The following is a 16,173-nucleotide window of genomic DNA, read 5'->3' as shown; positions in this document are numbered from 1 at the left end:
CTGGGAAACAGAGAGAAAACGCAGAGTCAACTGGCTGTCATCCTAAACAACTACCCAACACTTTAAATAAGCCTATAGCGCTGCCATTTAGACTATTAGATTATGGGTATCATTAATGTGTATGCATGTGTAAAAAGCACATACTCTAACTCATAATCTAGTGTGGCAAAGGTTTAGAAGTAACATATTTATCTCATTGAATGCTTTGGTTCAAAACAATGCAGTGTGATTAGTCATTACCACAATTTGGTGTACAGTCACTGGACACCTTATTAGGTACACCTAGCAAATCGAATGATGCAGTTATACTGCGATTCTTCTTCACCTAGTCCTTTGCAACTTTCCCTATGTGTGTTTAATCATTTGTATTTCTAGTTATTAGTTACATGTTTAGTCAGTTCCCTTTTTAGGTTGTCTTGGTCTCATCTGTAAGTCCTCTCCATGTCATTCTCTCTCGTTCTCCCTCTCTCTCAGCTCTGTCATGTCTCTCTCTCGTGTACAAGTTTGTGTGTCTCTGTGTGTGTTTTCTGTTTTATTGTGAGTCTTTCCCTGTGTGTATTAAGTTCTGTTTCACTTCCCCTTGTCATTAGATGTATTTAGTCCAGCTGTGTTCCCATGTGTCTCCACCACTAATCACCCTCCTGTGTGTATACAGTGTCAGTCTCCCTTGTCAGAACATCTGTTATGTTCCAATCATGTATCTTTTAAATTCCTGTCCCTGGATGTCCTCCATTGTGTATCCCTGTTCTGTGCTCCAGTTTCCCTATTGCTATTCCCAGTGTAGATTCCCGTTTATGTTTTGGGTTTTCATCTTCGTTTGTATCTGTTCCAACGCCTCGAAGGGCTCGCTTTCTGTTTAACCCTTCGTCTGCCTTTGTGTCTGCATTTGGGTCCTCATTACACTCATTCAAGAGAGTCTATATGAATTGTAGTCTTACTTTCCTGTTTTTAGCCAACGGGAGTGGCACCTGGTGTGGTCTTCTGCATACCTAAGATGCTCTTCAGTTTCCGAAATACTCAGACCAGCTCATCTGGCACCAACAACCATTTAAATCAAATTTCATCCTTTTTCTGATGGTCGGTGTAAACTTCAGCAGTTTGTCTTGACCATGTCTAAATGCCTAAATGCATTGAGTTGCTGCCACGTGATTGGCTGATTAGATATTTGTGTTAGAAAGCAGTTGAACGGGTGTATTTGTTAAAATATCTGAGGAGTGTATCTGAATGAAGCCAGCCCGAAGAAATTTTCATCTGTTTTCACAAAATTGTCTTTTCAATGCACTGTTCACAAAGAAATACACTCTGAGTAATACTGCAAACACACTGGGTGCTGGAGATTAATAGTTATGCCACAATGGATTTTGATTTGCTCCTAAACATGTTTATCAATCAACTCTTGATAAACAAATTAGTTGTGAATTCAAAACATTGCTATTATAATATCTGCCGTGCAGCCCTCGAGATTAGTTTAATTTCACCGAAATAAAACATTGTCATTTTAAATGATACAGTGTAATTTCAACACACAAATTGTACTGTAATCACCTATTTCTGTCACGTGAGCTGTATATGCCTGCTGTAGAGTATATGGGCAACATGTCGCCATTCTGTTTATAGGTTTGTCTTCTGTTTGGCCCTGCTGGGACATTCCCCTCAGCATCTCATTCCTGCTTTTTATATATCTGTGGTTCAGGCGTGCTGACAGCATTGCCAGCTGCTGCCTGCTTATTTTAACACAGGCTGACATGACAGGGCTCCTGTGTAGATCTGCAGTACTGTACCCCGCACATACACAACCTTCTTCTGGGTTTATATTTGTTTATGCGCATCTGCTCGTGCATCCCACGTGGCCGTCGTCTCACCTGTATTTCAGCCACCATATTGTCATCAGGCTTCATGTGCACAGTGAAGGCCTCTCTCATCTCTCTCTGACCGTCATACAGGACCTCAATCTCCACAAAGTGTTCCTTCTCGCCCTCCTTGAACGCCACATCTTAAAACACAAACAGTGACGTGTGCAGTCATATCAGGAGGCAGCATGCAAGTTACTTAGTCACTGTGTAGCTGCTAAAACCAGGTTCTCACCCTCTGACATCGGGTTATAATCTTCTCCAGAGGTTGCAGACCCATCCTTTGTGTGCACCCTCACTACTGAAACCTTTGAAGTGTCACCAAAACGAAGAATAGGAATCTTCACTGTGGCCACTTCGCCTTTCACCTGGGGCTCACGCACACTGTACTTGATCTCAGAGAAACGGATGATCGGCTCTGGAAGAAAAATTGTATTCACGTACTATAAACATTTAAATGAACATATTTTTTTTTCTTTTGAACATCTTTGATTTGAACTCAGATTTTACCAAATAACAATGTGGTTTATGGGAATAAGTGTTAAAAAAGGCAAAGGTACTGAGATTCTCGTGTTCTGTTGTTAGCAGATGTTATGAGACGCAGCAAAATAATTGAGCTATTCTATTGTAGTTATTTACATCAGTTTTAGCTAACTTAGTACAAATACACACTCTTTGGCTTGGGCCAGGGGTATCTTTTTTTTCCTCAGCCAAGATATTTGATACATTTTTTCCCACTTGTGCAAATGTTGTTTTATTATTTGCAATATATTTAGTTCCAGAAAACACGTACTGTCTTTCTCATCTGTGATAGTGACCAGTGCTTCCTTCTGCTCCCCGATAGAGGCTCCGTAAGGAGACTTGCTCTTAGGAGTTCCCAGCACCAAGCGGAATTCCTCATCCTCCTCATGGATGGAGTCGTCTACCAGGGTAACCACACATGGCTTTTCACTCTCACCTGGGGAGAAAATTAGGGTACAGAGAATAAATATTATATATATGTATAAATACACCTCAAATGATACATGAAAGATTAGTTTGGGTGGGAGGGTGTCAGAGGGAGGGTGTCACCTGGCAGAAAGGTGATGACTGATGCATCAGTATTGGGCCTTTCGTTATAGTCCATCATGACCTGAGCAGAGCCTTGGCGAGTGTAACAGCGTGCAGTGGATCTGAGGCTGATGTCTCCACTGCGGTACACTGTGGCTGTTACCTCCCCATCAGACTCATCCACCTTGTAGCTTCCTTCCTTAAACTGAACCTTAGGCACTGAGAAGCCAACAAGCAATCAATTACAAGAAAGTCTTCACAAATTTAAAAGAAGATAGTGTTTCATGCTATGAAGAATCCATATTTTTTTTAAAGCGATCTGATATTTTTTGTCCTACAATTTATGTGTAAAACCATTTAATAAATGCTTCATAATGTACATATGTATAATAGTTAAGAGCCAGCATATGACATCTTACATGAAAAGTATTCAGAAAGTCTTTATTTGTCCTTAAAGCTACATAACAGTGCGCCAGAGTAGCCATTAAGTCATTGTTTATTTACTGATAATGAACTTTTTTATAAGTAATATGAATATAGAATATCTACTGAAAAGATTATGAGTGCAGATTTATAAATCCGTACTTTGGTTTGATTTCTAAACCTGATACTCACAGTCAGTGACAGTATCATTGATGGTGATGGTCGTCTTGCTTGGTTCTCCTAGCACCGCATTCATGGGCATCCGCAACACAAGGTCAAAGGTCTCGGGTCCCTCTAGTTCCGGCTGGCCCAAGTCATCCAGGATGGTTACTCTAAAAGTCTGCATTGTCACCCCTGGAGCAAAGTCCAGGTTGCGGCTAATGCCAACGTAGTCCTGTCCAGCTGGCAGACAGAGAAGAAGCCATTAAATGATGGTGTTATTTAATGCGATTGAGTGCTGTGGATTCTGTCAAACGTCTGATTTTTACCTTCAGCAGAAACGGGGTCGCTTTTCCTGGAGCGGATGGTGACGGTAGCGGTTTTGGACAGGTCAGTGCCTGTCCTCCAAACCTTTACCTCGACATAGCCTGAGCTCTCATCCACGATATACTCAGGCTCACCGAAGTACAGTGAAGGCTCTGTGAGAGTTGGGAATATTAGGAAGGGAAATTAGTAAATAATTGAGCCATGATCAGCGGTCAGTATTTTCTTAATGGAAATATTCTGACAAAGTAGTTTCCAAAACCGCATAAAGTGAAGGAAGTAATCTGTGTTTTCTCTACAGGCTCTTAAAACAAAGATCTTTTTGTGGCACAGCATAAGCCCAGACATTTGGATGTTGGCAGTTAATTTGTGAGGATATTTAGACTACATGTTTTGTAGTTCAGGTTCAGGGACAGATTGAAGTGAATAGCTGAGCAAAATGCCCCCATTTTTTACTCAGCACAGGAAGAGAGCTGTCATCCATCTTATCCTGCCTCAACCTTCCTCCCCCACTTATCTAAATCCCGACAGCTCTCTCTGAACTCAACGCCAAAGGGTTGAGGGTACACCTGATGAATAAGCTGTGTGCTTGTATGTGCACAGGCAATGATGGGTAAGCGAAGGGACGTTCCTGGAGTCTGATGACAGAGAAGCTGATAAGAAGCATGGTAAAGGAGGGGAGGGGGGTGGTGGCAGAGACAGAGAGGCAACCGTCTCCTTTGTAAAGACAGAGGGCAAGAATTCAGACCGCTGGAACACATTCATCTCTCTTCACTTGTGTATAAAGCAGGTTTTCAACACACTGCGTCCGGCCAGCGCTCTTAGAGATCTGACCTATAGATAGACGTGGAGATATAGAGGTTCATCTTTTCAGAGCTGATATGTAACAAAAGTCAATAAAAATCTATCACTGTATCTGTTAACCATTTCGGGACACTATGAGTGAATGTCAGATGTCTCAATAATTTCCCTCTCAGTAATTACTACTTGAGGAGAAACGGCAGATCTGCTCTTAAAGTTTACTTAGAAGTCGATGTATGCTGCGAGAGACAACTGAAGCTGAGGGAATGGTTGCTGGGATGCATTCAGTGCCTTCCGGCTTCTATTTAGCACCAAAATAAGGGTGAGAGGGTGAAGTGAGTGCCAACATGGCAACCTTAAGATCAGTGGGAGGAAGATCCAGACAAACAGTAACAATAGAGGCTCGTCGTTGGCAAGGTCCCAAACCACAAGTTTACTCAGGCAGGGCTGATTGTTTAACAGAGACGCACACATTACAGGCACTGAAGCAGATTTGTGGCGCGGTGGTACTTCAGGACCCACCAAGAAGAAGAAGAAGGATCACAATAGAGGTTTACAATAAAGACTCTTCTCTTGTCTCTTCACGTGTCTGGGAATGCACAATGGTTATATTTATATAAAGATCAATTAAACTCCAAGCAAGTGCGAGAAATGGGCGAAAGGCGCGAGAGACGGGGTAAATGTGAGAAAGGAAAATAAATCTGTCATCAATGATTCAGAAAAGAAAGTACAAGAGGCTCTAATGAATGTTGTGATTCTTTCTCAAGCTAATATGTTGAGACTCCTTAGAGATACAGACCACATAGTGCTGGAAAACATGCCAGTCATTTGGATTCCCTGCATAATAGCCTCCCCCCACCCCCCCTCCACCACCTGCCTTTTGGTCCCTTCATACAAAGGGGTGCCCTCTGTTTCCCCCTGGGCCTTCCTAAATGCCGGTGAGGGTCGCCCGCGGAGCACGGTGAGATTTAAAGTCCTTTGATCTGTCGGGCTACAGTGTAGCATAACATTCACAGAGGTCGCCTTTTCCCCACTCAGCACCTGTCTGCTGTTATCTTGTATCTGACGCCCAGACAGGCTGAGTATAGTGGATAACTGTAGCATAAACACAGCCATACTGTCGAGCCGCTGATGCAGGCGCAGCATCCAGGTCTTTAGGCTTTGGTGATTGTGGTGATCAGACTGTCTGCGCACCTTTGGTGGATTAATAGCGAGCAGACATGCAAATGCAAACACAGAGCAAAGAGACTCTGTAAGCAACAGGATCAAGCACACCTGCCGCCCTCTGTGGCTCTCTAACTGCAGCAAAGGATGTCAGCGTACACCAACAAACCTGGTGACCAACTACAAGAAGCATCTTACTGCTGTGTTTTGCTCAGGGTCAAATACTTATTCCACTCAATGACATGCAAATCAGGTCATAACTTTTATGTAATGTGTTTTTCTTCTGGATTTTTGATTTTGATATTCTGTCTCTCTGAGTTAAAATGAAACTAGCGTAAAATTTGTGAGTGTTTGAGTAAAACTACAAATTCAGCAGGGGATCAAATAATCATTTTCCACACTGTACGTGCAATAGTTTCACGAGGTCCCTCCTTCTGTCTGTAAACAGATGATTGATGGAGATCCCTCTCTTCATCTTCAACTCCGGGTCTGATGCGGGTCCAAAAAGAACGAGCTCAGCTCAGCATACGTTCATCATTATTTTTCTCAAATGATCAAACGCTCCCACTCACCGTCATCGCTGTCTGCCAAAATGGTGACTTTGGCAGACGGGAAGTTGGCGCCCACCTGGCCCCCCATGGGCATGCTGAGGCTGACGTTAAAGCTCTCCTCTTCCTCGTAAAGGGAGTCATCGATGATAATGACGCGACAGGCTTTTTCGCGCTCATCCTTATCGAAGCGCAGCACGCTGGTGTGGTCCTCGGGCCGGGTGATGTAGTCAGAGTAGGAAAGGACTGTGCTGGGTATGGTGCCGGTGGCTGTTCCTGAGGAATTATGGGAACAGAAAGATCAGTTTGCAGGGAAACTAACAGCAGGAAGTCATTGGACTAAAAAGGGGGAAGTAAAAAATAACACAAAATAAATACTAATTAAATAATCAGCCCTACACATGAACATAGAAATGTTTGCTCTAATATATCACCAGTAGTCAAAAGTAATGAAAGAAAAGGTTCCACTCCTGAAATTTCATTTATTTGTGTTTTGATAAAAACAGATTGATCTCACCTTGCTGAGTGTAACAAACTACCAGGAGCTCCTGGCTGGCATCTCCCGAACGTCGCACTGGCACCAACAGCTCTCCAACATCCTCCTCTATCTTGAACTCTGACTGAGGGATGTAGACGGTCGATTCTGTTTTGAAGGAAAACAAATGAAGGCCAAGAACAACAATTTTGTTCAAATAACTCAAAATAACCAGATTCTTACCATCACCAGGGTCCACAATCTCCACCGTCGCGACGTCAGGAAACTCCAGTACAGCCATGACAGGGTCTGACAGCTGTATCTCAAATGTTTCCGAGGTCTCAAAGTCCTGGTCTGTGAAGATTTTCACTTTCCAGGTCGCTGTGGTCTGGCCTGGGTTGAACTGAACCTGCTTCTGGGCTTTACCACGGAAATCCTTGTCCTTCTCTGCTGTGCCGTCCTTAGTGGCAATACCTGAGGAAAAGCATTCCAGTGGCAGCAATATTTTACCCCAGTGCTTCCTCCTGGGGCTTATGTCAAAGTACAGGCTTTCATATTTGAACAGTACACATGATAATTTCAATCTGATGCAACAATAACAGGTAGAATATTCTGTCTGCTGACGCCGCAGAATAAGAAAAAGATAGTTCGAGTTTTACGTTCCTTTGCACAGCGAGTGAGTGGCCAGCATGCAAGCCTTACTAGGAAATGTCATACATGAATTCAACTGAACCTCTGTCACAGACAGGACAGGAAATGGAGCAGCAGTCAAAGAAGAAAACAAAAGCTTTGCTCCTTTGGGGACATGTCTGCAGCGTGAGTGTGGAGTTTTTCTTCGTTTGGCTGCAGGGATAAGCTGAGGATAAGCCCTGCAGCCTTAAAAGGAATGTTTAGAGATTTTAACTAAAGGCAGCTATGGTCATGCTTTATTGCAGGTCTGACCTTTAAAAACACATAAATAACATGAAAGTCTAAAGAGACTTTAAAAGTGGGTAATAATTCATTGTTAAAATGTCAGTTTAATAAAGGGTCGTGTGGTATCATCATCCATCATATCTTTTTATGAGTGACAAGCAAGTGGCCCCTTAGGAGCTAAAAAATAAGGCCATTATGGGAGTACCAAAAACTGCACTTTCTTGAAGGGCCACTTGAAGCTGGCTCTAAAAACGAGTGAGTCCCACAATGCTCAGGATCATTTCCAGGAAAGAGTTTAAATTTAGTCATGTGGAAAAAATGTATCTGGACTTTTTAATGAAGTGAAAGTTATAATCCAGCTTACGTAGCTGATGATGTATTTATTGTATATTTAAAGAAGCTAAAGTAACTATGAGGATGGCACTTCATATAACTGGGGAGGACGTGGGTCAGGAGGTGGAGCATGTCATCTACTACTCAGACGGTTGGTGGTTTGATCTCTGGCTGCTCCAGTCTGCATGCCAAAGTATCCACGGGCAAGATACTGAGCCATGCTCCTGATGCGTTCGTTGGAGCGTGAATGTTGGATAGAAAGCACTGAGACAAAAACGCTCTTATGTTTGTGAATGGGTGAATGAGACATGCTGTGTTTTGAATGCTCAAGCAGACTAGAAAAGCATTAACCCGTCCATTTACCATTATATTGTTACCATTATATTATTGGATCATTGCAGCTGTTGATATTAATTACTTATATATTGGTAGCTTGAGTCAACGTATCTCCAAAATAAGCTACTGAAGCTTTAAAATAAATGTTATGGAGTAGAAAATACAATATTTGCATCCAAAATATGAAGCAGACAGTAGCATAACACATAAAAACCTGTTTATGTCTGCAGATTATAGTAAAAGCAATCATTATGTTTGTAAAAACAAACAAAAAACTCACTCATTTCTAAAGCATACAAATTTAATTAGGTTTCCTGCAGTTAATTAGAAGCTAAATAAATGACTTGTCAGCACTTACTGACAAAAGAAGTTTCTCCCAGGTAGCCTCTGCGTTTCAGCGTCACCTCCAGGAATTTGGCATCTTCATCCACCAAATAGTATTCCCTCTCCAGAGAGATCCAGGCCCAGTTGAGTCGGAATGGCTGGGGATTTAGTTTATTTCCACCTAAAGAGAGGCAGGGGGAAAAAGAACCTAACGCATTAGCATTTCATTTGAAACTTCTTTCCGATGGAGACTACAATAATCTGGTTTGTTCCTATCGGGACTCACTGAGGCATATAAACTGCAATCTGCTCTGGGCTCAAGGATAAAAGGAATCAAAGGGATATTTTAATTTAGGAAGGGAAACATGATAACTTAATACCAGGGCTTCTCTAAAGCTCACTTCACCAGGAGGAGTTGCATTACTTGTTATTTCAATGGATTCTTATCCACGTCTACCTACAGCTCTCTCTTATTCTCAGGCCTCAGTAGGATGCCTGCGAACTCAGATAAAATGGAAATTGTCTGCTTTTGAAAAACTCATAGAGTTTTATCTTTATTGAACTTGCCATGCACTGTTCATGCTCTGTAGCGTTCCCTTGTGAAAATAATGAAGTGGAGTGGGGCATTTCCAGGACATAGAGATGAGTCGGATATTATTAGTGACCTCAAAGAGCATATACAAATGATTACATGTTTCTGGCTTTAAAAAAAGTGAGCACAATTACCCCTTTCTACTAATTTCTGACTTTTTATCATACATTAAGCCAGGGGCAGCCAATTAATATTCCCCAAGGGGCCAGATGAGAAACTGAGACTGTTGTGGAGAACTACTTATGGGTGCGGCCATCCACAACAGTTTCTCATGTGGCCCCTTGGGGAATATTAATTTCTTGCCCCTGTTTTAAGGATGATTTAATGTGTGGATGCGCACAATATGAGCCTGAGTAAATACTGAGTGAAAGAGGCTATCCTCCAAAAGTGAAACACATTTGACATGAAATATCAAAAGGTCAGAGTCATAGATCCCGTCTTTAATCCACACTATCTCATGACTCATGTAATCCCTCTAACTGCCAGTTTGGTTTCTATCACTGACTTAATGCAGACAGCTTCAGAAATATGTCAGCGAATAAGTTCTGCTGCATACTTGGAATCTTTTTTTTTTAGCAATGGCGGTAAAATAGCTTAATGCTTTATCCTTGAGTGAGGCGAGCCTGGTGACCTGTGACTTTTGAAATGGGTCAGGCTCAGCGGATTCTCTGGATCAGAGAGGTTAGAGACAACTGGCTCGCTTTAGTTTTGCTCGGCTGGTCACACTGAGAGCAGCCCCGCTGACCTAACTCTGTAAAAAAGTTGCTTAGAGGAGTGAGAGGACTTGACTGAATAAGAAGAAGCAGAAGTTTTTGGGAAGATTTTTTAAAGGTTTGATACAGGTGTCAGAAAAAATAAAACAAATGTGAACTAGACATTACACCAGTCAAAGGAGCATGAACAAAAACAAACAACGGGACAATAGAAAGGAGCCTCTCCTTGTCCTCACACTGAACCACCATTGAGCTCATTTTTGCTTCAGTGAAGAAGAAAGGGGCTGCAGTCTTTATGCTATGTGACCGGGGAGAATGAAAACACTGGGGAGCTGAGTGTGGGTATTCAGGATGGGAAGGGGGCCGCTTCCTCGAACCCACATGTCAGCGCTGAAGCCAAGCCAGGTCGTATCACAATAGAAACGATCCACATGGACCAAAAGGCAGAAGCATGATCAGATTCAGCTGATGTTTGATTGAGTAATGATGACTGTCTGGAAAATGTGGGATAGTAAACATAAATAATCACTTTTCATTTCTTTCTCGAAAACAGACTGTGGACAACTGAGTTCAAGTTAAAGAAAGAGTCTTATTCTGTTTAGCGTACACGGATGGATACATGAATGCAGGCTATCCTCTTGCGAAAATGGAGCGGCAATGCCTGGTGAGCACTCTGCACCAGGCTCGTGCTCAGGTTTCCTGCAGCCATGGCTAAAAATACAGGAAACAAGTATCATGTCTGTTTTTGCTTGACCCAAATTCTTCAAGTGTTAATAGAATAACGGGCTTTTGAAAACATTCGACTTTGTTGTGTTCTGAGCAGAATCGACTCAGTACCTGCTAAACAAGCAAAACTCTTAAAGACACAGATTTGCTCTCAGCACCCAAGAAGGAAAATGCACCAATTCCAGCCTGATGTACAGTCACACACAGAAAAAAAGACTTGAATCATCAGATTGTTTCTGTGCTGGAAAAAAAAGTGCTTGCTGGCAGTTGGCCCTATTTGGAGCTGATATGAGGAGAAGCTCATTCAGAGTCTCTCATCAGGGCTTATTGAATGAACACAGCAAAGACAAAAAACTGCTATTGTTTTGGCACCAAGCAATCAGGCAGCTTTAGGTTTCTGCATTACTACAAGGAGTAAAACAAAGGGCTTTTTATGAATCAGACCAAGTGTGCTGGGCTGATATTTCACAGGCTGTTGAATAACAAGCATCGAAATTGCAACGACATATTTCTACAGTATTCAAATGACACTGAAAAGTTACATTTTACGACACCTCTGTGACTGTTTCTAGATATAAATATAATTGTACATATATGGGGAAAGCTGGGGACAAATGTAACATGTTTTATATCTTATTACATTACTATCTGAAACACACTACACATGTTGCTGCTGACATGATGTGTTTGCCATCATAAGCAACAAACATTCTAGCTTCATTTTTACATTTTACGTTTTCATTTTTCCAACAGTAAATAACCTGCAGAAGTGAATAAATGCAAATCCTGTACTTTTAAAACAACAGGCCCCATTACACAGCCGAATAACGGTCGTGCTGTGTGTTTCACAGCTCTGCTCTGGGGACGTATAGTGGTGTCTCTTTATGATTGCATTTACAATCATAAAGAGACACCACCACAGAGTTACATCTGGCATTGCCTACTTGTTATCCACAGCGTGATCCACGGTTGTTTTTAATAATCTTTTTATCCAAAATAACAGCTGTCACTGCTGTTTGAAATGGCTGTTTCACATCTTCCTTTTTCCGTTGCACCTCACTCCTACAGTACGAAGAATGTGATTTGCTGTTATAATATATGCTCAGGAGGAGCAGAAAGCAGCACTACTGTTTTCTGGCTAAGAACATCAAAGCGAAGATCTCCCTTAGTCTGTCAGTCTGTCCCTCCCTGTCTCACAAAACCTTCCTTCCCGCCAGACTCCCAGATTATGTGTAGCAGAGTGACAGATGTACTCCACAAACCTCCTCCCCCTCTGTGTTCCCCTTCCTCCCTGTGTCGGCTTTGTTCGCAAAAAGGGGATGAACAACTGAGAAGGACAGCAGGCCGCAGTCTGGGTGGGCCAGATCTGCCGCCATGGCGTGCCTCCCTGCCTGCCTGCCTCCACATTTCTCTGAATTCTTTTGTGCGTGCTGTCAGACGCTGAGGCCGGCGCTGGCATGAGGCTGAGCAAGCCAAGAGTCGGGATGCCAGGCGTGCACATAGCACTTCAGAAATAAATGAAAATGGTTTAGCTTTGCCCAAAATAGAAAGACCCGCACAAAAAGTAGCTGCAAACATAGGAGCCAGATTGCTGTGCTTTATGATTAATTCTTTTGATTTATTGCAATTGTTATGACGCTCATGCTATATTAGTCTGGCTATCAAATCCAATACACTCGGCGACTGACTCACTAAGCTCACATTTCCATTAGCTTTTTAAACTGACAATCATTATAATTTCTGCTGGGATGAAATGTTTTATAGGCTCCATGTATTTCCAAACCTTCCTGTTAGCAGCCATCTAATAAATTAGCTTCACTTTGATTGATGCCAGTTGGACGGCAACGAATGCTAAAGAAATGTGTTCTGTTATACGAGCCGAGTGACACAAACTCCTAACAAGCACTAAGAATGTGCATCAGAAAACACAGAGCAGTTACAGAATAACAGGATGACTCAGCACAACATCATGGCTTATTTACAGGACATTGCAGCCTCACAATTTCTCTGCAAAGGCGTCCTTTAACGGCGCATTCTCCCTCAGCTCATATTTACACAGCGGCACTGCCGGAACCATACATAGATGCAGTGGTACAGTGGGTCAGGCTGGAGGTATCACTTGAGAGGAAGGTCAATATGAAGCTCACCAGCATGATGCAAGGAAGAGCAACCTTCTAAGAATATCCTCATTGAGTGACAAGCGTCACGTTATTGCATTTCGTCATCAATCATCCAGTTCATATGAATACTGGTGAGATTCCTGCCAGCTATGCTCAGCATTTAATATCACTGGCTTTAAGTGTGGTCTGTTAAATCTAGAGGATGTCAAACATCTGGGTAAACAGACAAAAAAGGAGATCAGGTAAGATTCATCTAAAATTTAGGTTTCTTAGATGCAATGATGACTTTAATCGTTCAGTTTCAGTGTGTGCTATGAATCAACGAATCGAAGTGTCTGCATCACAGCATCTGTTCAGGACATTAAGGACATCTCTGCAGGAAGTTGAAAATAGCTTTGACCCATGTGTGCCAGTAGGCGGGGACAACAAAACGAAAACAAGCAAACTTAGACAGCACTGACATGTAGATGTCAAATCATGCAAAAAGTTCAAAAGCAAAAATAATGAACAAAACAACACTATTGATTTTGGTTTGCTAGTGATTGTTTTTAATAGCATTCACCAAATTCTTTGCTAATGCTAACCGAATGCTCACACAACATGACTTAGTCAGTTGCAATGTTAATCGTGGACCAACATTATTATGATGACATGGACATATCTACTTAAATTGTATTAATACATAATCAGTCTCTTTAACTAAATGCCTGTTCGGTCTGATCACAATGACTGAATGACATTGAACGGCGTACCTTGATTGCATATGGGGTTTTAGTGATTTAGCTGATTTACGCAATTATGTGATAAATAATGTGGCTTGCTTTGTGACCTACACTTTTAGCGCTTTATTGGTCTGCTGCTTAGCACTAATCAGCAGCTTCCCGTATTGGTGCAACGTGCACATACAGTCAGTGCTTCCCTGCATTGAACATCATTTCCCTCCACCCTGTTGTTCATACATGGTCCCTTGTGGCACCAGAAAAATTAGCATCAGGTGTAGCATCAGGTGTAGCATCAGGTGTAGCATCAGCTACCGGTGTAATGCTGAAATATAAGGAGGCTCTGGTTAAGACAACTGAGTCAAAAAATTATGAAAAACTGCACCTGATTAATCTTTTGAGGCACCTCGACTGAAACCAGGAAGTTCAAACTCTTCCTGGTGTGTCATGAATGTACCAAAACTAATCCATTCAAAAGCTGTTGAGACATTTCACTTCAGACCACAGTGAACCAACAATCCAACAAACCAGTGTTTCCTTCTCTGCAGCAAAGTCACTAGTGCGGCTGAAAAAAAAAAAACATGGCACAGAGTAACTCAGTGACAGCTTTGCCACGTGGGAGCAGATAAGAATAACCGCTCTAGCTATACATCATAACTCTGCACCCCAGAAGTCCACCAGTCGCCATAAATCAAGGCTCAAGATAAAGAACAAAAAGAGAAATAGAGACAAAGAGTGAGGGAATAGCAGAGCTCAGTGAAAGGGCCGGAGGGAAACGTGAGATAGAAACAAGAAAAAAGAATAGTAATACCCTGAAGGGCTCTTAGAGAAGAGGAAAGGGGAAGGAGGGTAAGTGAGAACAGGACGGGGTGCGGTGGAGGAGGACTGAGAGGCCTTAGCTTCTTTAAGCCGCGGGGGCCCTGACAGTGGCACCATTAGCCAGTAAATCTCCCGGTGACTGTTGACACGAGTGACATGTAAGATCCCAAAACACTGTTAGGGAGCAGAGGTTTAGCATGTCCATGTCAGCCAGCCTGCAGTCCACATGCAGCAGGGTACCCTTACAGTACTGAAGAAATGTGACCAAAATGCTGCCCCTTTAAAAATATTTCAAGTTCCTTTTCCTCAGTTTCCCCTTTTCTCTTCTGGCTTGATATCATTGCACCCCTCTGGGGAGCTGCCCCCTCCAGAGCGGGCAACTCTTACGCTGGAAATCTGTGGGTTATCGGGCTATCTGAGATTGGGTTAGATTTCTGCAGAGCTGGGAGTGGGGTGACCACAGGCTTTGAAAGGGGATCCCTCTGGAGCCTCCACTCTCACGTACACACCTGTCTGCCTGGGATACCACCTCACTTCTAGGCCCTGCTCTGTCTGTGGCCCTGGAGTCTGGAGTCCCATAGGAAGTGCATTCCTCTCCCCGGCTCTGAATGATCACATAACACTCAACTCACCAGGGCCCATGATCCCCCTGCAGAACTGGGAGACTATATTGTTGCAACTAGAAAAAAAACCTTATCTTAATGCAAAGCTATTTGTTCTGTCTTTGGTTTTTGTCTTCTGTTTGGGGTGCACTTTGACTTGCACCAAAGATTAAGAAGAATGAAATGTTTGTTTTGTTGTTGTTGTTGTTGTTGTTGTTGTTGTTGTTTTTAAATTATTGTTCCAAAACACTCCAAAATCTTTACATTTACAAGGTTTAACAGGCCTGACACAAAAGGGTTTCTTTTCTTAGCCCGTGGCTCACTGGACCCATTCCTGATGGATGGGGATATATGTGAGCTGTGTCACAGCAGGTATTTACTGCTTCAGTATCCCACTCTTTGAACGGCTGTAAGAAATTCCAGAGTTGGTCACTTGAGTGCAAGTTACTGCTTGCAAACGGTGTGAGGATGGCCCAAGTTGAATCCTAGTTTGTTTCTAAGATCATCATCACAGATCTGTTAAGTCTGGTATTCTGAGTACTTAGTAAGAAGCCATTAGTTTTTTAAAATGACCGCAGTAGCAGATGATAATTATACTGGTTTCTTTCTACTTTAGACGGGATTTGCTGGCAAATAATTATAAGATATTCAAAATTTTGTGATTAAAGATTTTTCTTTATGCCTCCAGTCTCCACCTGACTTTAAAGCAACTTTCTGCACCTATTTAACTTTCCACAACACAGAAGATGCATAGAAGGAGAGTGACAGTGAGGCTGGACAGTGGTGTGGACAATCAGTACTGATGACGTTGTCGTGTTTTTAAAAGATTTTTATTGCTCAAATCAGCATTTGAGAAAATCTTTCTTATTGTTAAACTTGTAGCAAGGTGAGGTGCTGTAAAAGTAAACCAATGACTTGAAAAACCGTTACACCTTTAAGTATTTAATGTTACATAATAGCTTTCTTGTGAATATACAGATATGAACATGTATAGAATACCTCAAATGAACCAGAGGCTGCAGAAACTGTAATGGAATCACAAGACATTAAAAAAAGAAACAAACTATGCACCATATAGTACGGATAATGCAGATCAAATGTAGAATTTAGATGTTTTTCACTGTAGATTTAAACTTTAAGCAACAGAGGAGGGTTTTTTTTTCTAACAACTGACTGCTAT

The 16,173-nt window shown here is 42.2% G+C and overlaps 1 protein-coding gene across 1 annotated transcript in view; it reads right to left on the bottom strand.

Annotated features, from left to right (window-relative positions):
- The window catches only part of frem3 (Fras1 related extracellular matrix 3), a 32,052-nt gene that overhangs the window by 6,482 nt on the left and 9,397 nt on the right, over positions 1-16,173 (bottom strand). The window contains exons 3-12 of the mRNA XM_086295422.1: positions 8,737-8,883; positions 7,038-7,268; positions 6,837-6,962; positions 6,344-6,595; positions 3,812-3,961; positions 3,516-3,725; positions 2,922-3,119; positions 2,644-2,808; positions 2,086-2,268; positions 1,863-1,993 (exon numbers count right to left, since the gene is read on the bottom strand). Coding sequence (XP_086151548.1) covers positions 1,863-1,993; positions 2,086-2,268; positions 2,644-2,808; positions 2,922-3,119; positions 3,516-3,725; positions 3,812-3,961; positions 6,344-6,595; positions 6,837-6,962; positions 7,038-7,268; positions 8,737-8,883 — 1,793 coding nt within the window. The remainder of the gene's footprint in view (positions 1-1,862; positions 1,994-2,085; positions 2,269-2,643; positions 2,809-2,921; positions 3,120-3,515; positions 3,726-3,811; positions 3,962-6,343; positions 6,596-6,836; positions 6,963-7,037; positions 7,269-8,736; positions 8,884-16,173) is intronic.

This window comes from Aulonocara sp. 'chitande type north' Nkhata Bay, linkage group LG6, assembly GCF_057382095.1.
Source record: "Aulonocara sp. 'chitande type north' Nkhata Bay isolate Kocher_YH1m ecotype deep benthic linkage group LG6, A_spYH_male_GT1.1, whole genome shotgun sequence".
NCBI lineage: Eukaryota > Metazoa > Chordata > Actinopteri > Cichliformes > Cichlidae > Aulonocara > Aulonocara sp. 'chitande type north' Nkhata Bay.
Note: the sequence above shows the minus strand (reverse complement) of the source record. Positions and strands in the feature narration are given on the sequence as shown.